General features: G+C 36.0%; 1 protein-coding gene across 1 annotated transcript in view; it reads right to left on the bottom strand.

Annotated features, from left to right (window-relative positions):
- The window catches only part of NUAK1 (NUAK family kinase 1), a 62,262-nt gene that overhangs the window by 11,997 nt on the left and 25,534 nt on the right, over nucleotides 1-24,731 (bottom strand). Inside the window, 4 exon segments of the mRNA XM_087935608.1 lie at nucleotides 3,204-3,269; nucleotides 5,069-5,217; nucleotides 19,296-19,352; nucleotides 19,355-19,394. Of these exon segments, the coding sequence (XP_087791734.1) occupies nucleotides 3,204-3,269; nucleotides 5,069-5,217; nucleotides 19,296-19,352; nucleotides 19,355-19,394 (312 nt within the window).

Below are 24,731 nucleotides of genomic sequence, written 5' to 3'. Positions count from 1 at the left end.
AGAGTAACAAAACAACTTTTGGTTTTATATATAATCCTCAACTTTATATATATAGTCCTCACAATTGGGACCAGAATTTCTGTTGCTAGGCAAGGCAGTTGTTAAAAAGCTGTGCCCAATTCTGTGACCTTTTTGCCACAGTTGTTAAAAGGATCACTGAAGTTGTTAAGTAAATATGGCTTAACTATGTAGGTCACTGGAAAAGTTATTTTTCATACCTAGTTCAGGTACTGTTTCTGTTAAGTTTCATTTTTTATCTCTTGAAATTCACATTAGGAAAAATACATAATGGGAGGGAGAAAGCGAAGAGGCTGTAAGAGAGATGCCACATAACCGAAGGTGACTCCTTCTCTAGCAGACATAACAAATTTGTCCGCTTTCAGACTGGGAGAGAGAGAGAGAGAGACAGGGAGGGGAATTCAATGCGTGTTGGACAAGACCCATCAAATGTACTTACATCTTTTACAATGGAAAAGAGACAGAAGCAGAAGGAAGACGGTTCCCATCTTACATTTCTTACAAGGAAGTAACAGATATGGTGAGATCCCACAAAGGGTATCTTGAAGAGGACTGAATTCAATTTCCATGATTAGGAAGAAAGACTGTTGCCAGAAGGGTTCTGGTTTTGGCCAAATTATTTTGGGGAATTATGATTTATATATAAAAAAAATACAAACCTCATTTCAAACATCAAGAGGAAAAAAATCTAGGCAATAGTGCAAAAACCAAACACTGGTCTATCTCTCAGAGCACACTGTCAAAGGCTGCCAGTTTTATTATAATATAGTATTTATCAGTTATATATCCATGACATAAAAAGCACTGGTTTGTATTACGTTAAAATTACACTTTAATAAAGGTTTTATGATTTTCCCCCCACAAAAGGGTATCCTTCTATAGACTTCTGTGGAAAAATATATACCCCAAAGTGTCTTAAAACCACCTAAATGCATATAATGTACATTTTTATAGGATCCCAGTCCACATTGTGATACTGAAAAATGTGTTTCATGTATATGTACATACTGTATAGCGTGAGGGGAGAAGGAGAGAAACAGAAAACATAGGTAGAAATATAAAGGTGAGATGAGAAGCAAGAATTACAATGACCTTGAAGCAGTGGTTAGCTGTGACAGAGGCATTCATGTATTGAAGATAAGAAACATCAGACTTTGTTTAACTCACAGAAAAGATAGAACTTTTAATGAATTCTCATTCAATTTTTTCATAAAGAATTTAATTAGTAGAATACAATGTTTCATTATGCAATTCTTCGTTCATGCTAACACAAATACAAGAATCAAATACTAGGCACAGCCCTCAACCTATAAAAGGGGTGTCAAACTGGCGGTCCACGGGCCAGATGCGTCACGCACAGGCCACACCCACCCCAGCTCCGTGAATGGGAAAAACATAGCAATACACATGACAGCAATGTGACGCAGTGAGTTTAACACCCGTGACCTATAAGAAAGCCAAAATGATGATATGTATAGTAATATCACAATGTAAAAGCCACCATTCTGTGTTTGAGCCGCAAATTCTGATGCAACTACATAGGTTGCTACAATTAGATGATGACACCAGGCACATTTTATAATTTTCCCACCCGCCTCTGCCTCATCCATGTCCTGAAGCAGATTCCAATGTTACTTCCACCAAATAACTGCCTGAGAAACACTAATATTACTCAGAACCTCAAGGGACTTTCATAGGAAGAACCTTACAATTACTAGTAGTTCAATGTAATATATACAATCAATATCTATATATACCTTATATTAGATCACATGGAGTCTGGTAGCATCTTCCAAGTTATCACATTTTATTTAACGGTATAAGCTTTTATGAACTACAGCTCATTTTACCAGATGCATCTTCTATTCTTCTCCTACACTAGGGGTATAAACTTGATTTCATTGAGGGCCACATTAGGGTTGTATTTGACCTCGGAGGGCCAGGGTGGGCATAACCAGTTCGATATCACTCATGTCAGGGTACCTGTGGTGGCCCAAACCTTCTGCCAGTGAAAATGGCATCCCAAGCTCCGCTTTTGGCTGCAATGGCTTCCTGCAATCCTCTGCACTGCAGACTGGTCCTTTGCTGTTTCCAGGGCAGCCCCGTGGGCCAGATCTAAGCACACCATGGGCCAGATTCAGCCCTTGGGCTTGAGTTTGACATCCCTGTCCTCTATACTGGACAAATTGATCAATCCCTATGGAATATATGCACCCAAATCTGACAACCAAAATAGCAACTTTACAATGAAATACAATAAATGTGTGATATGTTTAATAATACATTTCTTGGATTTTCATGAATCACTAGAACCCCTGGAAGGAAAGAATTCTTACTAAGAGTGTTTCTTAGATATGGACCAATACCACCCATTAAGTATTACATATATTTGAGGAAAAAGGGATTTATTTACATTCCAAGTACCACTAATGGGGTTCTTAGATGATATGCCAATTGTAGTTATTGACCAGGTTGGGATCTGTTTTATATCACCTTGGTTACAGCATCATGTGCTTTCATGCTATACCTTAAGGACCCTGATCCAAGATAAGAAAAATTTTATTATATAATTATAATATTATATAATTAAGCATACTTAGAAGTTTAAACAATGGAATGTGGATTTTTGGAAGCAGGAAGAGTTTCCCATAAAGCATCACGTAGCTTGTATCTTAGCCATCCCTTTTTCCAAGAAGAATGAAAAGGTCATTCCCATGCTTTTACTAAAGATTTTTGACATAGTTATGACATCACCAAAAACTAATCTGAAAGCTATCATTGTGCCTAGAGTTCTAAGGCCACTTCCTAATGAAGGGCATGTGCTCTGCTTGAGTTTATTTTGAAAGTGGATTTGCTTATTTTTCAGATGCAATCAAAGGAATGTTCAGAGGGTGAAATAAGCACTTGAAACCTGTAAGCCAAAAAAGTGTGCATGGTCCCAGCAGCCAGCAAAAAGTCATCTGTAAAATACATTATCTTGCGAAAGGGATCTACTAACCTTTGTGTTGATTGCTTAAAGGGGAGGAAAACTACTACTTTAGTTTTAAAGTAAATAAAAGTCTTAATTCATTTTTAAATCATCACAAAGATAGTCTGTTTATTCTGTAAACAGATGCTTCAAAGTAACAACTTTGATAAAAAATGTTTAAGGCAATATATATTTAAAGATTATGAAGGCTGTTTACCTTGATGTTACAATTGTCATCAAGAAGAATATTTTCCAGTTTTAAATCCCTGTGAACGACTCCATTCTGAAAGAAGAAATAAAGAAAACATGCAGATGAATATAAAGGAGATTCTAGAGGAGGGGTTTAATATTGACTGGATTAAAGAAGCAAAGCATCAGGGTGGTCTTTGCATTTACACTTCAGTCATAACACTAGTAACTAGTGACAGGAGATGCATTAGTCACTTGCTGTGTGGTTAGGAGAAGAATGACTGGAATTTGTCCTCCCACAAAGCCTGTAAAACAGCAGGGGAACTCTTTTCGGAACTTAATCCCAACCCCAATCTGCCCTCACAATGTAAAAGTAATATATTCTTCCCAGGCATTAGAAAACAATCCCTATCAAGGTATGTTAGTACAGTACTTGCAAAAGGCCCAGTAATTCTAGCTGCTAGCCTTTTTAGGCATGATGACTTATACTGTACCCTTCAAAGGCTGCTTCAATATGAGCCTGAAATCCCATAACTTCTTCAAATTCATTAATATTAAAATTATAAAAGTAAAAACTACAATCTGTGTGTTTTAAGTGGTTTTGTGTATTTCATGCTATGTTCCTCATGCATAAATTAATCCTATTGGAACAACTTCATAACAATATAATCAGCCTGGAGTGTTCTCTTAATATGCCATTATTATGCAAGGACAACTTGCAGGGATTCTTCTGATCTTGTGAACTCTGTGGACAGAGTTTTTGGCAGCATGAGCTCTCTGGGTGGACCCCAGGCTGCACTAGGCTCCTTCAGGAAGGTAGATAGGGTGATTGCATGTGAATTTGAGAGGGATTGTGCTTCTTGTCTTGAAGATTGTGGTATACCCCTTCCTGCAGAGAGCACTTTTTCATCTCATCATTTTGGATAAATCCTGTATAGTTTCCAACTTTCCCTTCTTGCACAGAAGCTAGAAATAATCCTGAAGCTCAACCCTTTCACAGTTGAGCTTCAGACCTAGGCATGAGATTGAAACTGAAGTGGTCACTCTTATGAAACACTGTTTTACAGCCCTCTCTAAGTGGCTTAGAGTCAGCATATTGCCCCCAACAATCTGGATCTTCGTTTTACCGACCTTGGAAGGATGGAAGGCTGAGTCGGTCTTGAGCTGGTGAGACTCAAACTGCCAAACCACTAGCAGCTGGCAGTCATCAGAATTACATGAAACTACTGAAAGAAGATACAGGTAGTCCTTACTTACTTATCACAACTGGCAACTCCATCTCTAAGTAATACAGTCATAATATGAAACATGACTGAATCCAACTTACAGCACTTCCGGCTGCAGTTTTGAAGCAAATAACCTGCAGTCATTAAGTGCAACATCACATGACCACTACTTGCAATTTCCTGCCAGCTTTCCCATTGTTTATGCGAAGCTGGCTATGGAGGTTGCAAATAGTGAACCTGTGACCACAGGAGACTTTGACTATTCTAAATGCACACTGATTGTGTTCAAGCACCCAAATTTGCGATCAGGTGACCATGGGGATGCCGCGACAGCTGCAGGTTTGAGGTTGTAAATCTCATTTTTCAGCAGTGAGTAAGCAAAGACTATGCTATATTGGTCAGTTCAGAATGAGGTATCATTTTATTGGACAGGAAAAGCAGTGGAAACAATGGAATGAAACAAAACAGACTGAAACTGCATTTTTAAAAGATGGAGTTGCTATTTGTCTAGAAGCCAACTTGCTTGAAAGAGGGGCCTACACTAAATTGAAACCTATTTTTAGTTGCTCTGATATAATTTCATCTTACAGTCTGAAATCAGGTATGAAAGGAAGTGCACACATAATGCAAAGATTATCACCACACACCTCCAAATATTTTTACTCACCTTATGACAATAATGAACTGCTGAAACAATTTGCCGGAAAAAGTGTCTTGTCTCCCTTTCATTTAGCCTTCTCTCACTGATGTAATCATACAATTCCCTTTTACTTGCATATTCCATGATGATCACTATTTTATCTTTGTTCTCAAATACTAAGATAAAATAGAAACAAATACTTTTATTATATTGATGAATTAAATACAAAATACTCATATACCATTATAAGCAATCGGAGCTAGCATCTTCTAATGTAGAAAGCACAAATTACTCAGTTTCAAGTCAAGAGCAGCTTTATGTTCTTTCTTAATTTATCATTTTTGCAGTTTAGACACAGAATTAGGCACATTTTTAAAATTTTTAAATACTTTTAAAAGTTTATAATACTTTGAAATATTTTCACAATTCTAAGCATATTTTCTCTCAAGATATGTATTTCAAGAGAAATTTTGTCATAGATACCTTTTATAAACATCATACCTTATAAATACTCTGATACAGTTTTGAACCATAAATTGAAACAAAGGATTTAAAATAGTGAAAATTAATTCCAATCTGCCTACTACTCAACAGATAGTGTTTCAATGCAAATACAAATAAAAATTCAGTAACATTTTCCCATAATGTTTCCCTAGGTTCTTCTAGTAACCTCATAAAAATTGTTGTGACTACATTTTTTTCTCATTTTCATAAATATAAATAGGCATTTTATTTGAAGGCCTGTTTTTAATTAGGAAAGAACAAGCAAAAAGAAATATATTGTGAATAGGGAGAAAATGTTTAATAAATGACTTTGATTGCCACAGGTAACCAATCAAGTAATTTATATGAGCTGCAGAATTTGCTTCAGGAATATAATAAACTAACAACACAATATTTAATACATTTCCTTCCTTGCTTAATAAAAAATATGAATTTCCCACTTGGAGCACAAATGAGGTCTGAAACTGAAATCACACCTTTTTCTTGGTCATGCTGCCATTAATAGAGAAAATCGATTACTATTAGCAATCAACGTATAATATAGAAACTTACGCAGTCGGTTGATGCTCTTTTGAAGAGGAGTAAATAGGTAAAATATAAAATAATGTGTGCTATGGATAAATTATGTCACTTATACAAAAATAAGGAAGCACAGTATCCAGTGAGCTGTTGTGCTTGACATATTCTGCTTGCCTTGCCTGTCTTCATGATCCAGGTTTTCACTATGGAATAAGTGTATTACTATGTCAAGGAAAATGAATATTCTATTAAAATTAAATGTGTGTGGATATTCAAGGCCAATGAAATCTTTAACTGTACATAGAGCTTTGGGGGTTATGCGTCACACAGACAGTTTCATAACATTTCACGAGGCAACTGGCATCTTCAGAGAGCTGTGTGGTACATAATCCCAAAGCTCTATGGAGTTATGCAGCGTCATACAAACCACCTTGCCTCTGAAGATGCCAGCCACATTGCCTGTGAAATGTCAGGAAACTGGTATCTGAAGCTCAACACGGTCCAATAGTTAAAAATGAATTAAATTTCTATTCTTTCCTATTAAAATCTAAATTTCAAGCTTCATTTAGTATTAGTTATACTATAACCAATTCTGGTATAACTATTTGGAATGCTTGGCTCACTGTGTTTTTGCTCCATTTGATTTATGACCTGTCATCATAATGCAGATTATTCTAAATCCGGGACAGCTTCTACTTAGGCTCTGTGCTGTTGCTACCACCAACTACTTCAGAGAAAAAAAATTAATGATACAAGATACTATAGAGATGTGGATCAATGACTATGATACACAACAGATTACTATTTAAAAACGTTAGGAATCTGTTCACCAGAACGGTTTGTTTGTTCTTTTCTTGAGAATTGGACAAACAAAAACCTTCTTTATATTCTTTGAAATTGCATTGGTTATGCTTTTGACGATGTCTGGCAGGAGCAGGATGGGTAGTGCATGCATCTTTGCTGTATTTGATCTCTCTACAGCCTTCAATACCATCAACTATGGTATCCTTCTGGAGTGGCTTTGGGTGTTGGAAGTGGTGGGTACTATGCTGTTCTGTTCAAGTCCTTCCTCTGTGATTGATCTCAGTCAGTATTGATAGGAACCAAGAAATCTGAGCCCTCATCCATGGGCTTCTGCAGACTCATTGGGGTGGGGGGTGAGGCGATGGCTCAGCAGTTAAGACACTGAGCTTGTCAGTTGGAAGGCTGATAGTGTGAGTTCAACCCCAAGCACCACACATTGGGGTGAACTCCCATTACTTGCCCTGGTTCCTGTCAACCTAGCAATTGAAAGCAAGCAAATACAAGCAGATAAATAGGTACTGCAGTACTTTCTCTGCTTCCTCTTCCCTTAGGAAGGTCCCCGTCTAAGGAGGTCCATCTAGCAGGACCAAGAAGACTTAGGGAATATCATTCCTGCAGAGGTAAGTTTGGCTACTACACTCTGACATTCTTTTTTAATGTCCTGAAGACATGGTTCTGCCTACAGGCTTGAGGACCCTAGAATGGTATGTAGCCCATCAAGTGGCTGGTCTGATTGTTGTGGCCAGGGCTGTTGGGAGCCATAAGGATTTATATTGGGATTTTATCTTTAAGACACCCAGAGTCACCAACAGTGAGTGGGACAGCCATATACATTACCTAAATGGATGGGTGGATGAATTCGATATAAGAAAAATAAAAAAGTAAGCAACAAACTCGTATTTTTGAAGGATCTGAATAGAACTTATATAATATAATAAAACTGCCAACTAAGAATGTCTATTTACTACGCTACATTTCAGTTCTGTCTACATTGCCTTTTAGCAATCGATCAGAACATCACCCTAGATCAGTGTTTCTGAACCTTGGCAAATTTTTAAGATGTGACGACTTGAAAACCAGTCCATACATCTTAAAGCTACTAAGGTTGAGAAACTGAAGTATTCTCAGTCCCTACACTGAATTCATCTACCTAAGATTGTTACAAGGCTCCTAGCCTGGAAAGATTACAAATTCAACTTGGGATGAGATTCTGTTTGAGAAACAATAGATTTTGTGGTTATGTGGGATTCTTTGGCTCTGATTCTTAGTTATTCTCTAACAGCTGCCTACATTTCAGTCTTGGCAATACATGTTAATCATCTTGTTTCAATGTACAAATGTTTTCCATCTTCACCTGCCCCCTGTCCACCCACATCCTTTTCAAAAGAAAGTTCCTTAAATAAGAATCTTGTTATGTAAATAAATACTTTACTTTAAAATAGAACTTGGATTTTTTGATGCAGCTTGAAGAATTTACAGGATAACTAAATATTTCTGACAAATATTTATTTACCTGTTCAGATATTACCACGTTGCTATTTATCCAGCAAAGTAAATTTCATTTCATCTCTATAGAAGTCATGTTGGAGCAGGGGAGGAAGCCACTTTGATGTAGTGGTTCAGGCATCAGGCTAGAGAAAGGCAGCATATGAGTTCAAGTCCTGCCTTAGCTATGAATGCTGGCTGGGTGACTTTGGGACTTTGGTAATTCTCTCAGCCCAACCCACCTCACAGGGTTGTTGTTGTTGTGGAAAATAGGAGGAGGAAGAAAGTGTGTTGGATGTGTTCACTGCTTTATTTGTAAAAATGATAAAGGTGGGGATACAAATAGTAATAGCACTTAGAATTATACCTCTTCACAGCGCTTTTACAGCCTTCTTTAAGCGGTTTACAGAATCGGCGTGTGCCCACAACAATCTGGGTCCTCATTTTACCTACCTTGGAAGGATGGAAGGCTGAGTCAATCTTGAGCCTGGTGAGATTCGATCTGCCAAATTGCAGGCAACCAGCTGTCAGCAGAAGTAGCCTGCAGTACTACATTATAACCACTGCACCACCACAGCTCTTAAATAAATACTGCAGGAAAACCTAAAATGTGATAAAGGTGGTCCTCAACACAACCACAATTGGGATCAGAATTTCTGTTGCTAAACAAAGCAATTATTAAGTAAATCTCACAGTCATTAAGCAAATCCAGCTTACCTCACTGACTGCTTGTGGAAATTGTTTGAAAAAGTTCTAAAATGGCAATCACACTGACCTCAGGATGATGCAAACCATCCTAAATACATACCAGTTGTCAAGCAACAGAAACCTGATCACATGACTGTGAGAATGCTGCAATCAATGGTCAGAAGTGTGAGAACTGGTCATAAATCACTTTTTGTTAAAGGAATGTTCGTAAGTCATGAACTACCTGTACAATTCTTCAATAGGATGTGTATATATGCTTTTTCCAGTTCCATAAACTATTCCAGAAGGTCTTTATGCAATTAGTCTAAAGTATTTATGTTTCAAACACTGAATATATTTACTTCTGCCTTAGACTCTAAAAAGAATTTGTTTATTTGATATCTTTGTCTCTGCATTATTTTTAATTCCTTGTTTCTGAACAGCTAATTGAAAACACATATTTTGGCTTTGGATTTTACTAAAACATAAGGAATGTAAAACTGGGAAAGAATTTAATTCTTAAGTTACCAAGGATATGTCTGAGTCGAAGTACATTTTGTAACACAGTGTTTCTCAGCCTATTATTCTACTATTCATAATAATTCCTGAATGTAATTTGTCTAACTATATTTAGAATGTTGAAATGATGAGCTCAGCTTCTATTTAGAGCTATAAAACAGAAAACCTCACTGCACAAAGACTTCCTCTACTTCTGCCTATTAAAAGTTTTTGAATTCTTTGCATCCAGTGAGGCATCATATTCTCTTTAAAACATACTTGGTCATTAAAAGGAAAACTGAGACTTCATTATTAAGCCAACATGTTTTTAAAGCAAAACTGGTACATTGGTATGCGCAGTGACATACCCTACTGAACAGCCATGGACCATTCTGCCTAATTCTTACATGGTTTTTAGATCCTTTATAAGTGTTATTTTATAACTAAGATGGGAATTTATTTTTCTATTTTGGAATCCTAGTTTTCACTGAAAGCTGCAGATGCTTATTTTTTATTTTTATTTTTCAAAAAAAACCCAGACATCTACCTTGAGAGTTGATTGCTTTTTGTTTACACATGTAACCTCAGGATAAGAATTTTGATTTTGTTATTTTAAGAGAGGCAATCAATCGCCTCACACTAGAACATCTGAATTCTCCTCATGCCTTTGCTCTATATCAGAACAATCTCCCTAGAATTAGTTTCAGTGTGTTGACATTCCTTCCATCTGGTGTCTTTTCCATAATGGGGTTTTTATTACCACCACCACCCCAATAGCTATAGTCAGAAGTACCATTGCAATGATACAAAGAGCTCCTATATTAAAGGATAGTCGAATCAGAACAGCAAATAAATACAATTTCAGAGACACATAACCGGTATAACTTTTTCACACGACCAAAAGCTAAAATTCTTCAAGTAAAAAAGCCTTTTTTTCTTACATATATTTAAAATTGTTGGAAAATATTATCTAAAATCTATTACAATTTATCTGTTCAGTCCAATATGATTAACATTGCTAGAATAAAACTTTACCAATGCTCTAGAACATAGCTTCAAATTATTACATCAATGCTGTAAACTTTATCAAATAATGTTTTTCTGTAATTTAATATAACCAACTGTGTCCCTCAAACCTTCACTTAATTAAGTACCATTCAGATCATCATCATCTTATGTTTAAACATAATATTATAAAGCATTTGTTAATAGCAATACTTATTAACCACAAGAAGATTGTTTGCTTTATGAATTGACTAGATATAGAATGCTGAGCACAATGCCATAAATAAAATATAAATAAAATTTGGAAATATTTTTTTGATTGGTTTTGTTCATATCAAAATCCTAACCAAAAATGTCAAGTTTTAGATTCCTATTAATTCTGGAGTTCTAGACCTGAACTCAGGCATATTCATGTCTCTTCTAAAAAGTTAAACATTTTGTTAGTTATACCTTTTCAAAAATCAAAGTGCCATAGTTAATAACTATAATTATATATGTGTCAATTAAACATTTCTACGAGCGGTTTCATATAATCATGACTGATATCATTCACTTACTTCCTTCTAGAGGCCCTTATCCTACTTTTGATAAGATCTTACAACAGTACAATATGTATGAGAGTCAACTAATGCATACCATAATAGCTTAGCTCTTTCAGCAAAGAAAAGTCACTCTATAGCATGACTTCACAAAGAGAATGCAATGCTTGCCTACTTTCCCACAACAATATTTCTCAGAAAAATATTCTAATATTCTATTATTTATCCCCTGGTTTTATAAACCAGGTTTTTCCTCCAGGAGCTCAAGCAATATAATATTTCTTTCTCCAATAAACACTAACAAGTTTTTTTTCAGATTTTCAGGCAAATTATTTTGCCATCATAACAAACTTTCATAACATTTATCTGGACATTAGAGAAGATGCTTTTTTCCACCTACAACTAGGTTACAGGAATTGAACAACAAAGATGAGAGGCCCAGGTCTGAGAAACCCAGAGTCACAGTGGCTCAGGCGTATGATATAAATTATTTAAATTTTGAAAATATGGCAAATTGCCAATTTTGTTTTAACCTTGATAGTCTGAATTTCTTTGAATAACGAGTTTTAGGTGTTAAATTATACTGACTGCAAGGATGTGAAGGATATTGATGCTGTGGAGCATGTGATTTTGAGATTAGATTCATTCTCAATCATCAGGTTTTATACATACAGACACAGATAGACACACAGACACCAGTCTTGGGTGTTACCAGGTACAAACAATAGAAATAAGTGCCAAAAGTTGAACTAAAAGGGAACTGAGTTATGTAATAGTTAAATACTATTTTTAAAACAACTAAGCTAAATGGCTGACACCATCAATTCATAGAGTTAACAGAGATGACCCTCAGCACAACATGATTTTCCTGTTTAATTTAATAAAGATTTTTATGAAGAATACCAATGAATAGGCACTAAAGCATTTAAGATGAAATGTTAGGTGTGCTATTTTGAAAAAAAAATCCAGAATGAAGTATTGGAATCAAATTCTACACATATTAATATAGTCAGCATTTTATGTGTGCAATGTAATCTATACATTCTGTTCACAAAGCAACTTTTCCAGTTTTTTTAACTTAATTAACTTAATTATATATCTGATGTACTATGAAAACATGTCCTGATGATTTTATGTATCAATTAATTTATTGATCATCTTTCTTCATCACAATTTGAACACAATATGTCAATAATATTTCTCAATAGAAACTTCTGAGTAGTAAGGAGGTGAAGTGAATGCATCACCAGCACAATTAAATCCCATGTTTAGATATATATTATCATATTTATTACATTTCTGGGAGGGAGGTTAGTATATGTGAGATTGCAGTTCTATTTAACATAGAACATACAAACTCATCATTGGCCAACTGAACTCAAGATTGTCCTTCACCATGTCAGATTTCTGAATATTTTGCTCATAATTCTCCATTTAATGCTTCAACCACTAATCCAATTTTACGAATCAGTTCTCAGAGTGCACGCAGAGAGGCAGGGCTAAGGTGACAGTGGACTCCCTCTGTCTGACTGATAACATGCACAGGCAGTCAGCACTAAAGCCAGAGGTGGGTTTCTCCGGGTTGGGATTGGTTAGGGCGAGCCTCTTGTTCTGATGATCAGCTGGCTCTTTTGAACCAGTTTGCTCCAACTAGCATGTTGGCCCTGCCTGCCCTGCTCTGTCCTGTCCTTTATGTTTTTGTTGAGAGCACAGCTCATTCGCGTAGAAGAGCAGTTTGCCGGCGCCTCAGCTGTTTTCTTCAGCTGCCGTTGAAGGTATTAGCTTTTTTTAAAATGCAGAGCACATGCATGCAGCGTGCACTCACACGAACCGTTGTTATGCTGGTTGAATGCGCACCCTGACTAAAGCAGTAACCAGGGTTCTAACCAGCTGATTGTAAATGCTTTTAGTACAGTTGTGTTGAGGCAGTTAGTATGCTCTCACACATCAACCTGCAGAAACTGCAAATGAATGGTTTACCTAGCTGACCTTCCCAGATCCAGATTCAGCAACATTGCTTTGAATTGGCATATTTTTCATGCTCACATGTACAATGACTAGCAGACAGATGCTTCACTGACATAAGATGACATGCATGTCTTCGTCATTTCTGAAACACAGGTAGCACTAAAATGTAAGGGCCCTTAGGCAATATCCCTGTAGCCACTGGGAGTCTCTGTAGATTAAAGACCTATAGTTACCTCTGAGACATTAACTCCAGTAAAAGGATTTTTCAGTCTTCAAATCACATTTTTAGGAAGTATAAGTTCCTGTTTGCTATAATTTAGCATATACTGTTTTCTATTTATTTATGTTATTTTGTCAAATTTATTAGCAACCCATCTACTTGAGTTCAGGAGATTTTGAGTGGACTTTTCCACTTTTCACACAAATTTAAGATATATTGGAAATAAGAGTTGCTATTAAAGTTATTGTCTTCATACCAAGCTTCATCAATATTATTCTTCCTCATGAGAAGATGTCTGATTGTGAAGTTCTGCAAATGCCATTCCTCGATGATGAGACCATATTAATCTTCTCTCCTACTTCAAACTGGGATGGGCAGACTCAGCCAGGGAGCAAAATGTCATAACATGATTTTGAATTGCACAGAATCAGACTGAGCTCCATATGTACAGTAATCTCTCATGGACAAATACAGGGACATCTATAACTACATGGGACACTGCATGGGCCACCAACTGAAATTTGGATGGTGTTTAAGGATAGACACATACAGAGACAAACTACAACAGTCTAATTGTTGCAAAGTAAGAGAAGGCTAATAACCATGTGCCATGCTTCCTAATCCAGAAAGTGCACAGTTGTTGCAACATGTGGAAAGGAAGGTCCTCTGGCCACAGACTCCACCTTCTGCTCAAGCAGGAGGACTCCTAAACTACAATCTCTATCAGGAAGAGAACAATACTCTCATGAGCTAAAGAAGGATTATTCTAAAATTCAGCTGAACGTTGAATACATAATCACTCCCATCTCACCATGATTCAGTTTGAGCTTGTTATTCCCACTCAGGCCCTAAGAGCTACCAGATACTGTATTTACTACAACCAAATATGAAGATGTAATTAGTGGATATGTCTATATGGTAATGATGGGTTGTCCATGCCAATGGAAATATTACATACTTTAGATGTTGCTTTCCATTTGTAACCTTTCAATATTGTCTTCCATCCTTTTTCCCTTGTCACAGAAAACATGTTAAGAAGGTAGATTAAGATGTTGAATTAGGAGCACGAAAACCCACTTAACAGGATCTCAGACCACAACCTGTCCCCCCATTTTTTATGCTGCTCTTTCAGTCCCCAGGAAGATTAAGACAGTTCACAGGTTCTACCAAAGTGCTGGCCACGCTTAACAAGCCACCTAGGGCAAATAGTTAGGGTTAGAATATTTACATCCCAATGACTCTCTGCTTACTCACTAATAGGCCTATCCAGATTAGGTAGTAAACTCTTCTGGAGGACATATATGGGGTTCCCATAACCTTGTCCATACGAAGAAGCTACTTGGATAAACAACAAAACAACAAGTCAAGTTGCCATAATGCAACTTCCAGACAACTCTACCTGGGTGACTGATAATCTTCACTGACATCAGCCATGGTAGTTTCAAGTTCACTTTGTGTCAGGCACTATTGGCCCAACCTATTTTTGGTAGGTTACTGTTGTGGGGAAAAAAGAAGAGAGTGCTATATGCAACACTTTGGGATTCAAAATAAAAAGTGAGCTGTGACTCCTATTGAACAAATGAATAAATGAATGAAGGAATAAATAAATGATTTTTGAAATGATCCATCTACTAACACCTTAGTTAATATCACTTTTATTATTGTCTTCCCACATGAAGTGAGAACTATGTAATTATTTTTCTTCAAATTCTATAAGTATATAGTATTGCCAGATGGGTAATTTTCTGCTTTTTTATTCCATAGCATGATGTTTCTGTTCATCTGGTTATTTGAATACAGGACATGGGAGGGAGGAGAGTTAAAAGAAAAGTAAGGGCTTTTTTTTTTAGTTGAAATGTATGCCATGATAATCAAAACACTTCTGGAGAAGCCAGCTTAATCCATCCAATCCTTAAAATTACTTGAAAGTACTTTCCTTTGGCTGCCGTCAAAAGGCTGCCAATTACAATCCTGAGAAGAAGATGGAGATTTCTTCTGATTATGAATGGTAAGCCTGCACTTCTTACCAGTAATACAAGATACATTGTTTTTAATCAAGTTCCCAAAAAGAATTCTGAAAAATCCTTTTTATATACATGTGGATTTAGCTACAAGTGAAAATGGCTAGTTTGTCTTGATGCTAAGTTGATAAATGCAAGTGAATCACCACATTAACCACACAAGGTTAAGATTCAAAAAACATGGATTCTGTTTAAGAAAGCACATGTTTGGAATCCACAATGTGATAAAGGTCCTCAGCTCATATAATGCATTCATTGTATTGTCTTCATTTTTCCAGATGCAGAACCTTCAACTCCAATATAGGTTTTATTATTTGAGGCGGGGAGGTTTGCCAGATCGTTGAATTTTTCTTCTCCCTTATCTTTCTCCCTTACTTCTTACTTCTTTTAGATTTTCTACTTTCTTCCTCCACACGGTATTTATTCATCATTAATGTATTTAATTATTATTTACGAAGAAAAAAGGGCACTTAATTATTTAAGTGCATTATTATTTACAGTATTTCTATAGCACCACCTTATAGAAAATCTGAAAGCAGTTTACAATAACCATTCAATAATGTATGCATCGATGTTTCTAGTTATAAATTTTGATTTCTTTTTAAAGAAGAGACTCCAACATGACAATTGAAGGTGTTGCAAAATGTAATGCTAGCCGTGAATATATTCACCATGTAAAGCAATATTTTGCTACAGTATACTGGAAATTGATAATGGATGGATTTTCATACAAATATTTCTTTGTTTTCATTTATCTTCGGTCCTACCAGACAGCCCCAGAAATACAGCCAGTTGCTGATTCTACTTTAGAAAGGGCTATTATGTTTAATATATTATTTTAATGAATAGCATTAAGCAAGATACAATTTAAGCTAAACAGAATTCTGGAAGAATATTTGGTTCCATTGTTTTCCTCATGATGACACAGCTATTTCCTTTCTCTGCTTTCTAGAATCTATTTAAAAATTTACTTAGCTGAAAAAAGTCCAGACATTCTTCCAACAAGCAAAAACCGCTTGCCCGTGTTTTGGTATGTGATTCAAGCAGTTTAGATTGGTTTCCGGCCCAATCCTATATGAGTTTAACTGATTCAATTAATAGGTCAGCAACTAAAGCTCTAACAGTAGATTAAAGTAATTCCTTCCCAACATTTTTCTGTTGAGATAGACCAGCAAACACCGCTATGGAATCTCCAAAATATACCCAGCTTTCTTTTCCCTATTCCATATTGAATTAAGGAAATTTAAAGAACTGTAAACATCAGCTGGCAAATAGATGTCTTGATTCTACTTAGTAAAAAAAAAAAAAGATGGAATCTTTATCAAGCCTTTGAAGATTATGCGTATATCCAGTAACAATGAAGTAGAGTTCCAATGATAGATGCTTGATGTCTGTTCCTGACCTGGCCTACCTCAAAAGGTGGGCAGAATTCAGAGTGGAGTTGCCTTCTTATGGGTTGGGCAGTCTGAAGAGCAATGTTGTCTTCGAGTGACTGTCTAGTTCCTTCTTAAAACTCAGTGATGGAGTGCTTATGATTTCTGAAGACAAGCTGTTCACTGATTGAATTGTTCTGTCAGGAAATTTCTCCTTGGATTCTAAGTTGCTTCTCTCTTGATTAGTTTCCAACCATTGTTTCTTGCCTGCCTTCTGCTGCTTTGGAGAATAACTTGACTCCTCTTCTTTGTGGCAGTCCCTGAGATATTGGAACACTGCTATCATGTCTCCTCTAGTCCTTCTTTCATTAATTGGTGTACCCAGTTCATGCGGTCATTCTTGTTTTGCTTCAATCCCTAATCATCTTTGTTGCTCTTCTCTGTGCTCTTTCTAGAGGTTTTGAGTCTTTTTGTAGTAGGGTGACAAAATTGGTTGCCAGTATTCCTGGTGTGCTCTTACTATAAAGCGATTTTTGAATATTTCACGTGATCTTGATTCTGTGCCTCTGTTTATACAATCCGAATTGTTAGCTTTTCTCTGGAAACCCATGGCAGACTAAACACTTGGGAGATCCAGCATGTTATTTTGGCTGAGTGCTCTCTAACCATCTTACTTCACAAGTTAGTTAGATGTTGGTGTACCATATAAATCAAGAACTCAAAACTACTCTTCAAATTAGTGAATCATGAACATGCCCTCTATCCTTAATTGCTAATATCTGTAGATATAAAAGTAAGATGTGCTCTTGTAATTACAATCAATGTTTACTTGCAAATTTAATTGGTTGCCTTTACATTAGAATCAAAGATAGATAGCTATTTATTTGTTTTGAGTTGTGTGCCACTCAACTCAAACCAGTTTGGATGGCCAGTACAAAAGTTAAATACAAAACAAGACACAAAAAACTCAAATCAGAGCAGAAAAAAAGAAAAGAACAAGGCGGTGAATATTCTAAACATTTCATCTAACATTCAACACAAGGCTCCAACCACTATAGCCAAAGACAGCCAGCTCTTTATGGACTTCCTTTATTTGCTTTATAGCACAAGTCATGAAATATTTAAGACCACTGTTACCAATGCTTAGGCCCCATGGCATGTATGTTATTTAAATATTTTAACAAGATGTCAATGACTAAAAATTTGCAAGAGTGAGAAATTGAATCAGAGTTTGGGTATTCATCAAGTCATCCTAATCAGGCACATGCCAGTTACAAATGTAGTAAGCAACTCCACCTTATAAGCATCAGTGGTGGGATTCAAATTTTTTACTAGGTTTCTGTGGGTGTGGCTTGGTGGGCAGCCCCAGCGGTAGGCGTCGCGGAAATCCTTTATTCCCTCCCCACTTTCCTGGGTGAAGGTGCTGCAAAATCATTCCTCCCCACCCCACTAACCTGCTTTCCAGTTCCATTCTCATGCGGGCAACAAAGACCCAGCCCATCAGCAGGGACTTTGGGAGACAGACAATGAGATGGGGGCGGGCCAGTGGTGTGGGTTGCAGGTTTCTCCAAACTTCTCAAAATTTCCCAGCTATCGGTTCTCCAGAACTTGTCAGAACACATTTGAATACCACCCTCTGCTTTTGCCGCCCGGGTTACACTGGTTTAAATTAAATAAACTGGAAACAACTAGGTGGGCTTTTCAGGATTGGACTTAAAATTATTTATGTTTTATATTGGTTTATAGTTCTTTGACTACTTTAAGTGTGAATGACATGGATGGCAGCTTAGGAAAAATTGCCCAAAGAACACATTTTAATCTAGTAATGGACACTACTAAGCAAATATGAAAATAAAAAGACTCAGCAAGCATCTGGAAGAGTGTACAATATACTATTGGCAAGACACTACTTTCTAAATCTCATCTGCTAAATAGTCTGCAGAACCAAGTCAGTTTAGAGGGTCCATGTGGGTTTTGCTCCAACCGCCTACTCTGGGATGATAATGTTTATACTATTGTCATAACAGCTGAAAGTTTGATCAAACTGGTTTCGAATTAAAAAGGATCTTAAATAAAATCTTTCCTCATATGTGGTCTTCATTTATTTTCCTATGTCTGCAGAATTCTCTCCTCCATAGATTCCACCAGTTCAGAACCATCAAGTTCATTCGTATGGAGCAATAATGCAATACTACTGGATTTTCCCTACATATGGAGAATGTAGAAGTGACTTGTACACCTATCAATATGAACCCCCTGAGAAAAACAATGGCTGGAAGTTTAATTCTATGTGATTTCTATGGTGGTGACACTGTTGTTACATGAAGCTTTGATACACTGGAGAGGAATTCTTTTTGAAGCTTCAATGAAAGAAAACTTTGCTGCTTGAATATGATATGCATCTAGATTTTGTTGTAGTTTCTTCTTCAAGTTTTCTAGAAACTAATCTCAATGGTACAAATGTTTTAACAAATTATATCTATGTCAAAGATCTGTGATGCTTTGTTCATGAACATGCCTTAACCATGTCATCCAAGAGATACGTTTGAAAACTAGCTATTGTAGAAAAATCTGCTTGTATTTAAACTGATTTTAAGAAAACTTAAACAATATAAATGATGTCCCACTAACCTTCATATATGGTGATGATATGAGGATGGCTGAGAGATGACATAAACTCAATCTCCGTCTGATGTGAACCATATCTTGTTCATCCTTAATTTGTCCTTGCTGGATGGATTATTGCAGCCTATAAATTCAGGAAATCGATCATTACTCTTAAAATAAAGTACATAAAAGTAATCTATAAGGAGGATTCAAGAAAATAAATATAGATTTGATGATCTTTGATAAAACATGGAATGAGCAACATAAAATATATATATCTATATATATAAAAGTGAAAAAAGCATTCTACGGCATCACAAAATCTCAGAACAATGACCTACAAACTTAGAGTTGGCATGTATGTACCTTTTTCTGAGTGCTCACTAAGAAGGTTTTTGAAGGAAATGACCATCAGAAATTAGTATTTCCTATATTATTATTAATATGTCTGATGTTAAGGAATTCTACTCCTCCCTCCCACCTGAAAAAAAATATGTTCCAAATGCAAAAACACAAGCAGAGGAGAGGAATTTTAGTTTTAGTTTCACAGCACCAAGCAGCTTTGAAGTACAGAACAGTTGAGCTAAGCCACATGAGCTCCTTGCTGTCTCCTTGCTCACACAGCAAATACTGTTTCAGTTTCAAACAGCCTCAACTCTCTCCACAATGATAGGATTCGCAGCCAGATGAATACTGAATCACCAATGGGCTGGTAGGCGAGGCAAAAAAATTTCCTTATTCCTCCCCAAACTAAGCCGATCACATAGTTTGTAGCCAAAGCACAGGTATCAGAAAGCAAGTATGTATGTGTGTGTGTGCACAAACTAATTTCATATACAGTCTAATTTCATATACAAACTATAGTATAAAATTTTTAAAATATATAAGACATGTGAACTCATGATCTATTTCCATCAGCTGATTCCAAAGAAACACTTACGCTTGCTATATTGCTCTGAATCCTGAACTTCCATATTTCCGCAAACAGCCTTCAATCACTCAGTAACCATACCGCCCTTTAATCATCTGAGTAGATACCCCCACCCTACCTAAAAACCATGGGAACAGAGGAAACAATAGCCAATCTTTTATCATAATTGGACAGTCACTTGAGAATATGTATTACATTTTCAGAGGTAAGATTTGAAGAGTTACCAAGATCAAATTGGGCAACATGTGGTCATCTAGACACATCCATATTTCAGAATGAACTAAACTTCTGCCTCTATACGCATGTCATTTCTTTAAAATACAAGATGCAAGATTTTCAAACATAGATATGCAACAGCTGAATCATTTTAATGCTTAGTATTTAGATATTTCTTCTTCTTGTCATTGCACCTCAAATCTGTGATAACAAAATATATTACTTTTCATTCCACAGTATACTGAATCATTAAGTCTTATCTTTAGCTAAAATGAAGTAGGGGCTTTCTATTAATTTCATTGTGTGATTTTAGTTTTACTATCAGATACTAGTAGAGGAAAATACAGAAAAGGCTATCATAAATATAATTTAATGTTTATTATTATTTTAGGTTGATTCTGCCTGTTATTTCACCAACAACAATACAAAATATTTTATGAATAATGATGAGTTATTATTCACATGCTATGAAACATTGGCTTTGTTTGGCGTACATTTGGTTTACTATTGGATTTATTCAGGAATAGAATTGTATGTATTTTCAAAATATTAATCTATTTTCATTTAGGTGGAGAATGAACAATATGTTTCTTCTATCTTCTGGATACAATGCCAAATTATTTTAGTTCCTGCCCATGAACAGTAAGTCCATTATCACATTTTCAAAAACAAGATTACAAAGATTTATTGTATAAAACCTATATCCTTCCAGGAAAAAAGAAATGGTGATCTTCATCATGTTCTATAATATGAACTTGCTTATTTCTATATTCTTTTTATATCATGACTTTGAATTTGAGATCAGCTCAGCCAGACTATCTGTTAATAAAGGCTGGATGTAATTTTAAATATGTATTTTAAAAAGAGACAAAGGAACTTAAAATAGCAGACAATTCATGAGGATTGAAAACAGCTTCAAATTATTAAGAAAGGTCTGTTTTCAGATTCTAATTATTCTGTGGGAGAGGCTGTGAAAGTGCATATATACTAAGTATGAAAAAGAAAGCATGTATGGGTGGCTTTTGGATCCACATGCATTCCTAAAAGGAAAAAAAATAAATGTAGACATTGATTTAAATATGCGCTAGCGTAAAATAGTTCTGCATCTCAGAAAGAATGTTAAAAGGATGTTATTGTCAAGATGAAAGAACAAATTCTTCACCACATTTTGGGACAGAATCAATCATACCATATAGGGACTGAGTAGCAGGATCTTAGCCCACATGATAAATAGGAGACGAGGCATAAATTGCATGCAGTACAAAGATCTAAGCCTGAAAAACATAATATATTTTTGGTTGTATAAAACTTAATAAATGTTCCTTCTGGCTGCTTTTAATTCAGAATCTCATGAAGAGTTGCTTACCGTGGTCATGACTGGCACAGGACTCGATTTCTGTCATAAGTGATGCAACCATAAAGCAAAGCGTACTGGCGTGCAAGGTAAGCTCTCAAAAGCAGCTCCAGAACGTTGCAGATCTGCGGCAGCTCGTCAGCCTTGGGAAGCGCCCCGGTCAGTCTAGTTTCACACCACCCTGAAGCACAAACCCCTGTACTCCCCCGCCTTTTTGCTGACAGCTGATGACCCCAGCGTCACTCATTCACACTCTGGAACAGTTCTGGGGACTTTTGACTTTTACAGTGCAAAGTCAATTGCAGCTAGCCCAGCAGTCGTGGGTACCTTCATCGAAGTAGAAGCGAATACAATGAAGGAGAGCTGGAGTAGCAGAGCAGTGGGTAGCAGGGGACAAAGGGCACAGTTGGTGGGAGTATCTTTGAGGCTTACAGTGTTGCCACAGTGGAAGTTAGTTTAATATCAGGGCTCCAAGCTAACACACCCATAGAAAACTGAACTCGTGGCAGGTGAATTCCTTAAAAAGAACAGTTTTTATGGGATATATCATATTAACAGACTAGTAAAAACCAATAGCAGCTCTCTAAGTTATGGTTTTACTAATTAAAAGTAAGTTTTCCCCCTTTCCCAAACAATCAAGTCACATGGTCCAATCACTGCTCTGTCTGGTTGCTTGATAACTTCATTTCCTCTTCCAGCCACATGTGAGGGAATGTCTTGATTCCCAGAGGAAGCTATATTGTTTTGCTACAAATCCCACAGCTATCTCTATTCCCCTTCCTAACTCATCATTGTGGCAACACTGAAGCCTCAAAGATGGCCTCAGTCAGACCAACTTCATAGTTGACGGAGATGGGCCAAGTTTATATTTCAGCACTTCTGCAGTCATAAAACTGGACAGGCTGCAGATGCCCACAACTTTGACCTTGTGGCCACAGATGAATTTTAGTCCTCTAATCTCCACTTGTTTTTGCCTAATTTGTACTAGAGAGTCTCTTCTGCCAATATATATACAATAGAGGAGCTAGGGGGCTGCCTTGTCTTACTCATATTTATCTTTATGGTATCTGTATTTTCCCATTTATTAATATTTTTGCGGTTTACATTTATAAATTGTCTTAATAAATTCTATAAAATTTTCACAAATTTCTATGCCTATCAGTTGTTTAATAAAGTTCCAATTCAGGTTGTCAAAATGCCTTCTGCTGAAGTCTAAAAATATCGTTATATTGTCTTGGTTGAGTATATACCATAATATTCTAATATATCCATAATGGTTCTTGTATTTGTTTTTATTTGCCTATGGGGAGAGCCATTCATGATCCAGTGATATAATTCTGCCCAGCCACTCTCTTTAATCTTTCTCACTTAATATTGTAGCCATTGTTTTATAATCACCATTAAAAGTGATATTGGTCTATAGTTTTTGGTCTTTGTTGGTCTGATAGTTCTTTATAAATAGGGTAATACATGCTTCCATCATGATTTAGGCATGTTAGCATTCTCAGGGCTTCATTGTACTGCACAGTCCACCAATATCTCCACTATTGTTTCTTGGAATTGCTTATAAATTCGAAGGAATTACATCTGGAGCAGTTATTTGCTTTTTGTGTTCCAATTGCCTTCCTAATTTCTTCTATAGATATTTTATTATTCAAAATTGTTTCTCTTCATCAGTAATTTTGAGCAAGTTTCTTTTCATTCAAATATTGATCAATAGATTAACTTCTGAGTATTTCTTCTTGTTTATACAATTTCATAAAAAACTCATAGCAATTTCTTTTCTTGGGTCCTGCATACATAATTTCCCTTCCTGATCTTGGAGAGCTGCAATCATTCTCTTTTCTTGTTCTTTTTTTATTTTGTGGGCTAACCACCTCCCCAGCTTATTTTCATTTCAAAATAATTTTGTTTTGCTAGTTAATTTTCATGCCAGATCTTCCTGTACAGTTAGATTTATCTTATGTTTTACCAGATCTATTTTCTTACTTAATGTTTGAATTGTTTGGGTCCTTTTGTCTACTTGTTTCCAAATCTTTCAGCAGTTTTTCTCCCTCCGTATGTTTTGTTGGTACGTCTTTTCTTTATTCTTTTTAATAATGACTTAATAATTAGACCTCTCACATAGACTTTGGCCGTATCCCAAGATTCTGTGCTTGAGAAATTATGTTCCTCTTTGTTTATTTCAAAAAATACGTTCAATTCTTTCTTTATCATTTCAACTTGTATTCTTTATCTCTTAATATGGTATTGTTAAATGTCCATCTTCAGTTTTTCTCTTTCCTTTCCATTTAATTTGAATGGGATTGTAATTCAGCCATAGATTTGGCAAAATCTTGATCCTTTCAATATTTTCCATTAGCACAGGGTTCATCCCATATCTGATCTGTTCTGGACCAAGTGGTGGGGTTTCGAAAAAAGTATATTGTTTTTATTTGGATTTAATTCTCTCCACACATCTTTTCAGTTAAATTCTCTTACCATATTATTAAAAGACGAGGGTATTCTCTTTCCTTTCTTTTTTTTTTTTTTTTTTACGATTCGTTTGATCTTTGTGTGATTTATGTGTGTTGTTCTTCCTCTGCTCTGGTAAAAGCTGATGTTGGCAAAAAAGCGCCTATTAGTTTAATGTAACTTATGGTGAAGTCTATTATAAAAGTCTTTTGGTTTGTATTTGGAGGGCATATGTTGCTGTTTAATAACATCTTTTCTGGTTTACATTTATTTCTATAAAGAGCATTCTCCCTTCTTGATCTTTATATATTATATTTGTTAACTTCTAACAAGTGTTTCTTCTTATTTTCGATCAATCCTTCTAAATTAAGCATACGTTCTTAGCATTAAAAGAAATAAAATAGTACCCAGTTAAGAATTTATTGGAGTGTATATCAGAAATATTGTCCCAATGCATCACCTACTTTGGGTTTTCAACAGAGCACAGGTAAACTGTAACACTAAG

The sequence above is a fragment of the Pseudonaja textilis genome, chromosome 5, assembly GCF_049901715.1.
Source record: "Pseudonaja textilis isolate UNSWEBS1 chromosome 5, rPseTex1.2, whole genome shotgun sequence".
Lineage (NCBI taxonomy): Eukaryota > Metazoa > Chordata > Lepidosauria > Squamata > Elapidae > Pseudonaja > Pseudonaja textilis.
The sequence above is the reverse complement of the archived record's forward strand: the minus strand, read 5'-3'. Positions and strand labels throughout refer to the sequence as shown.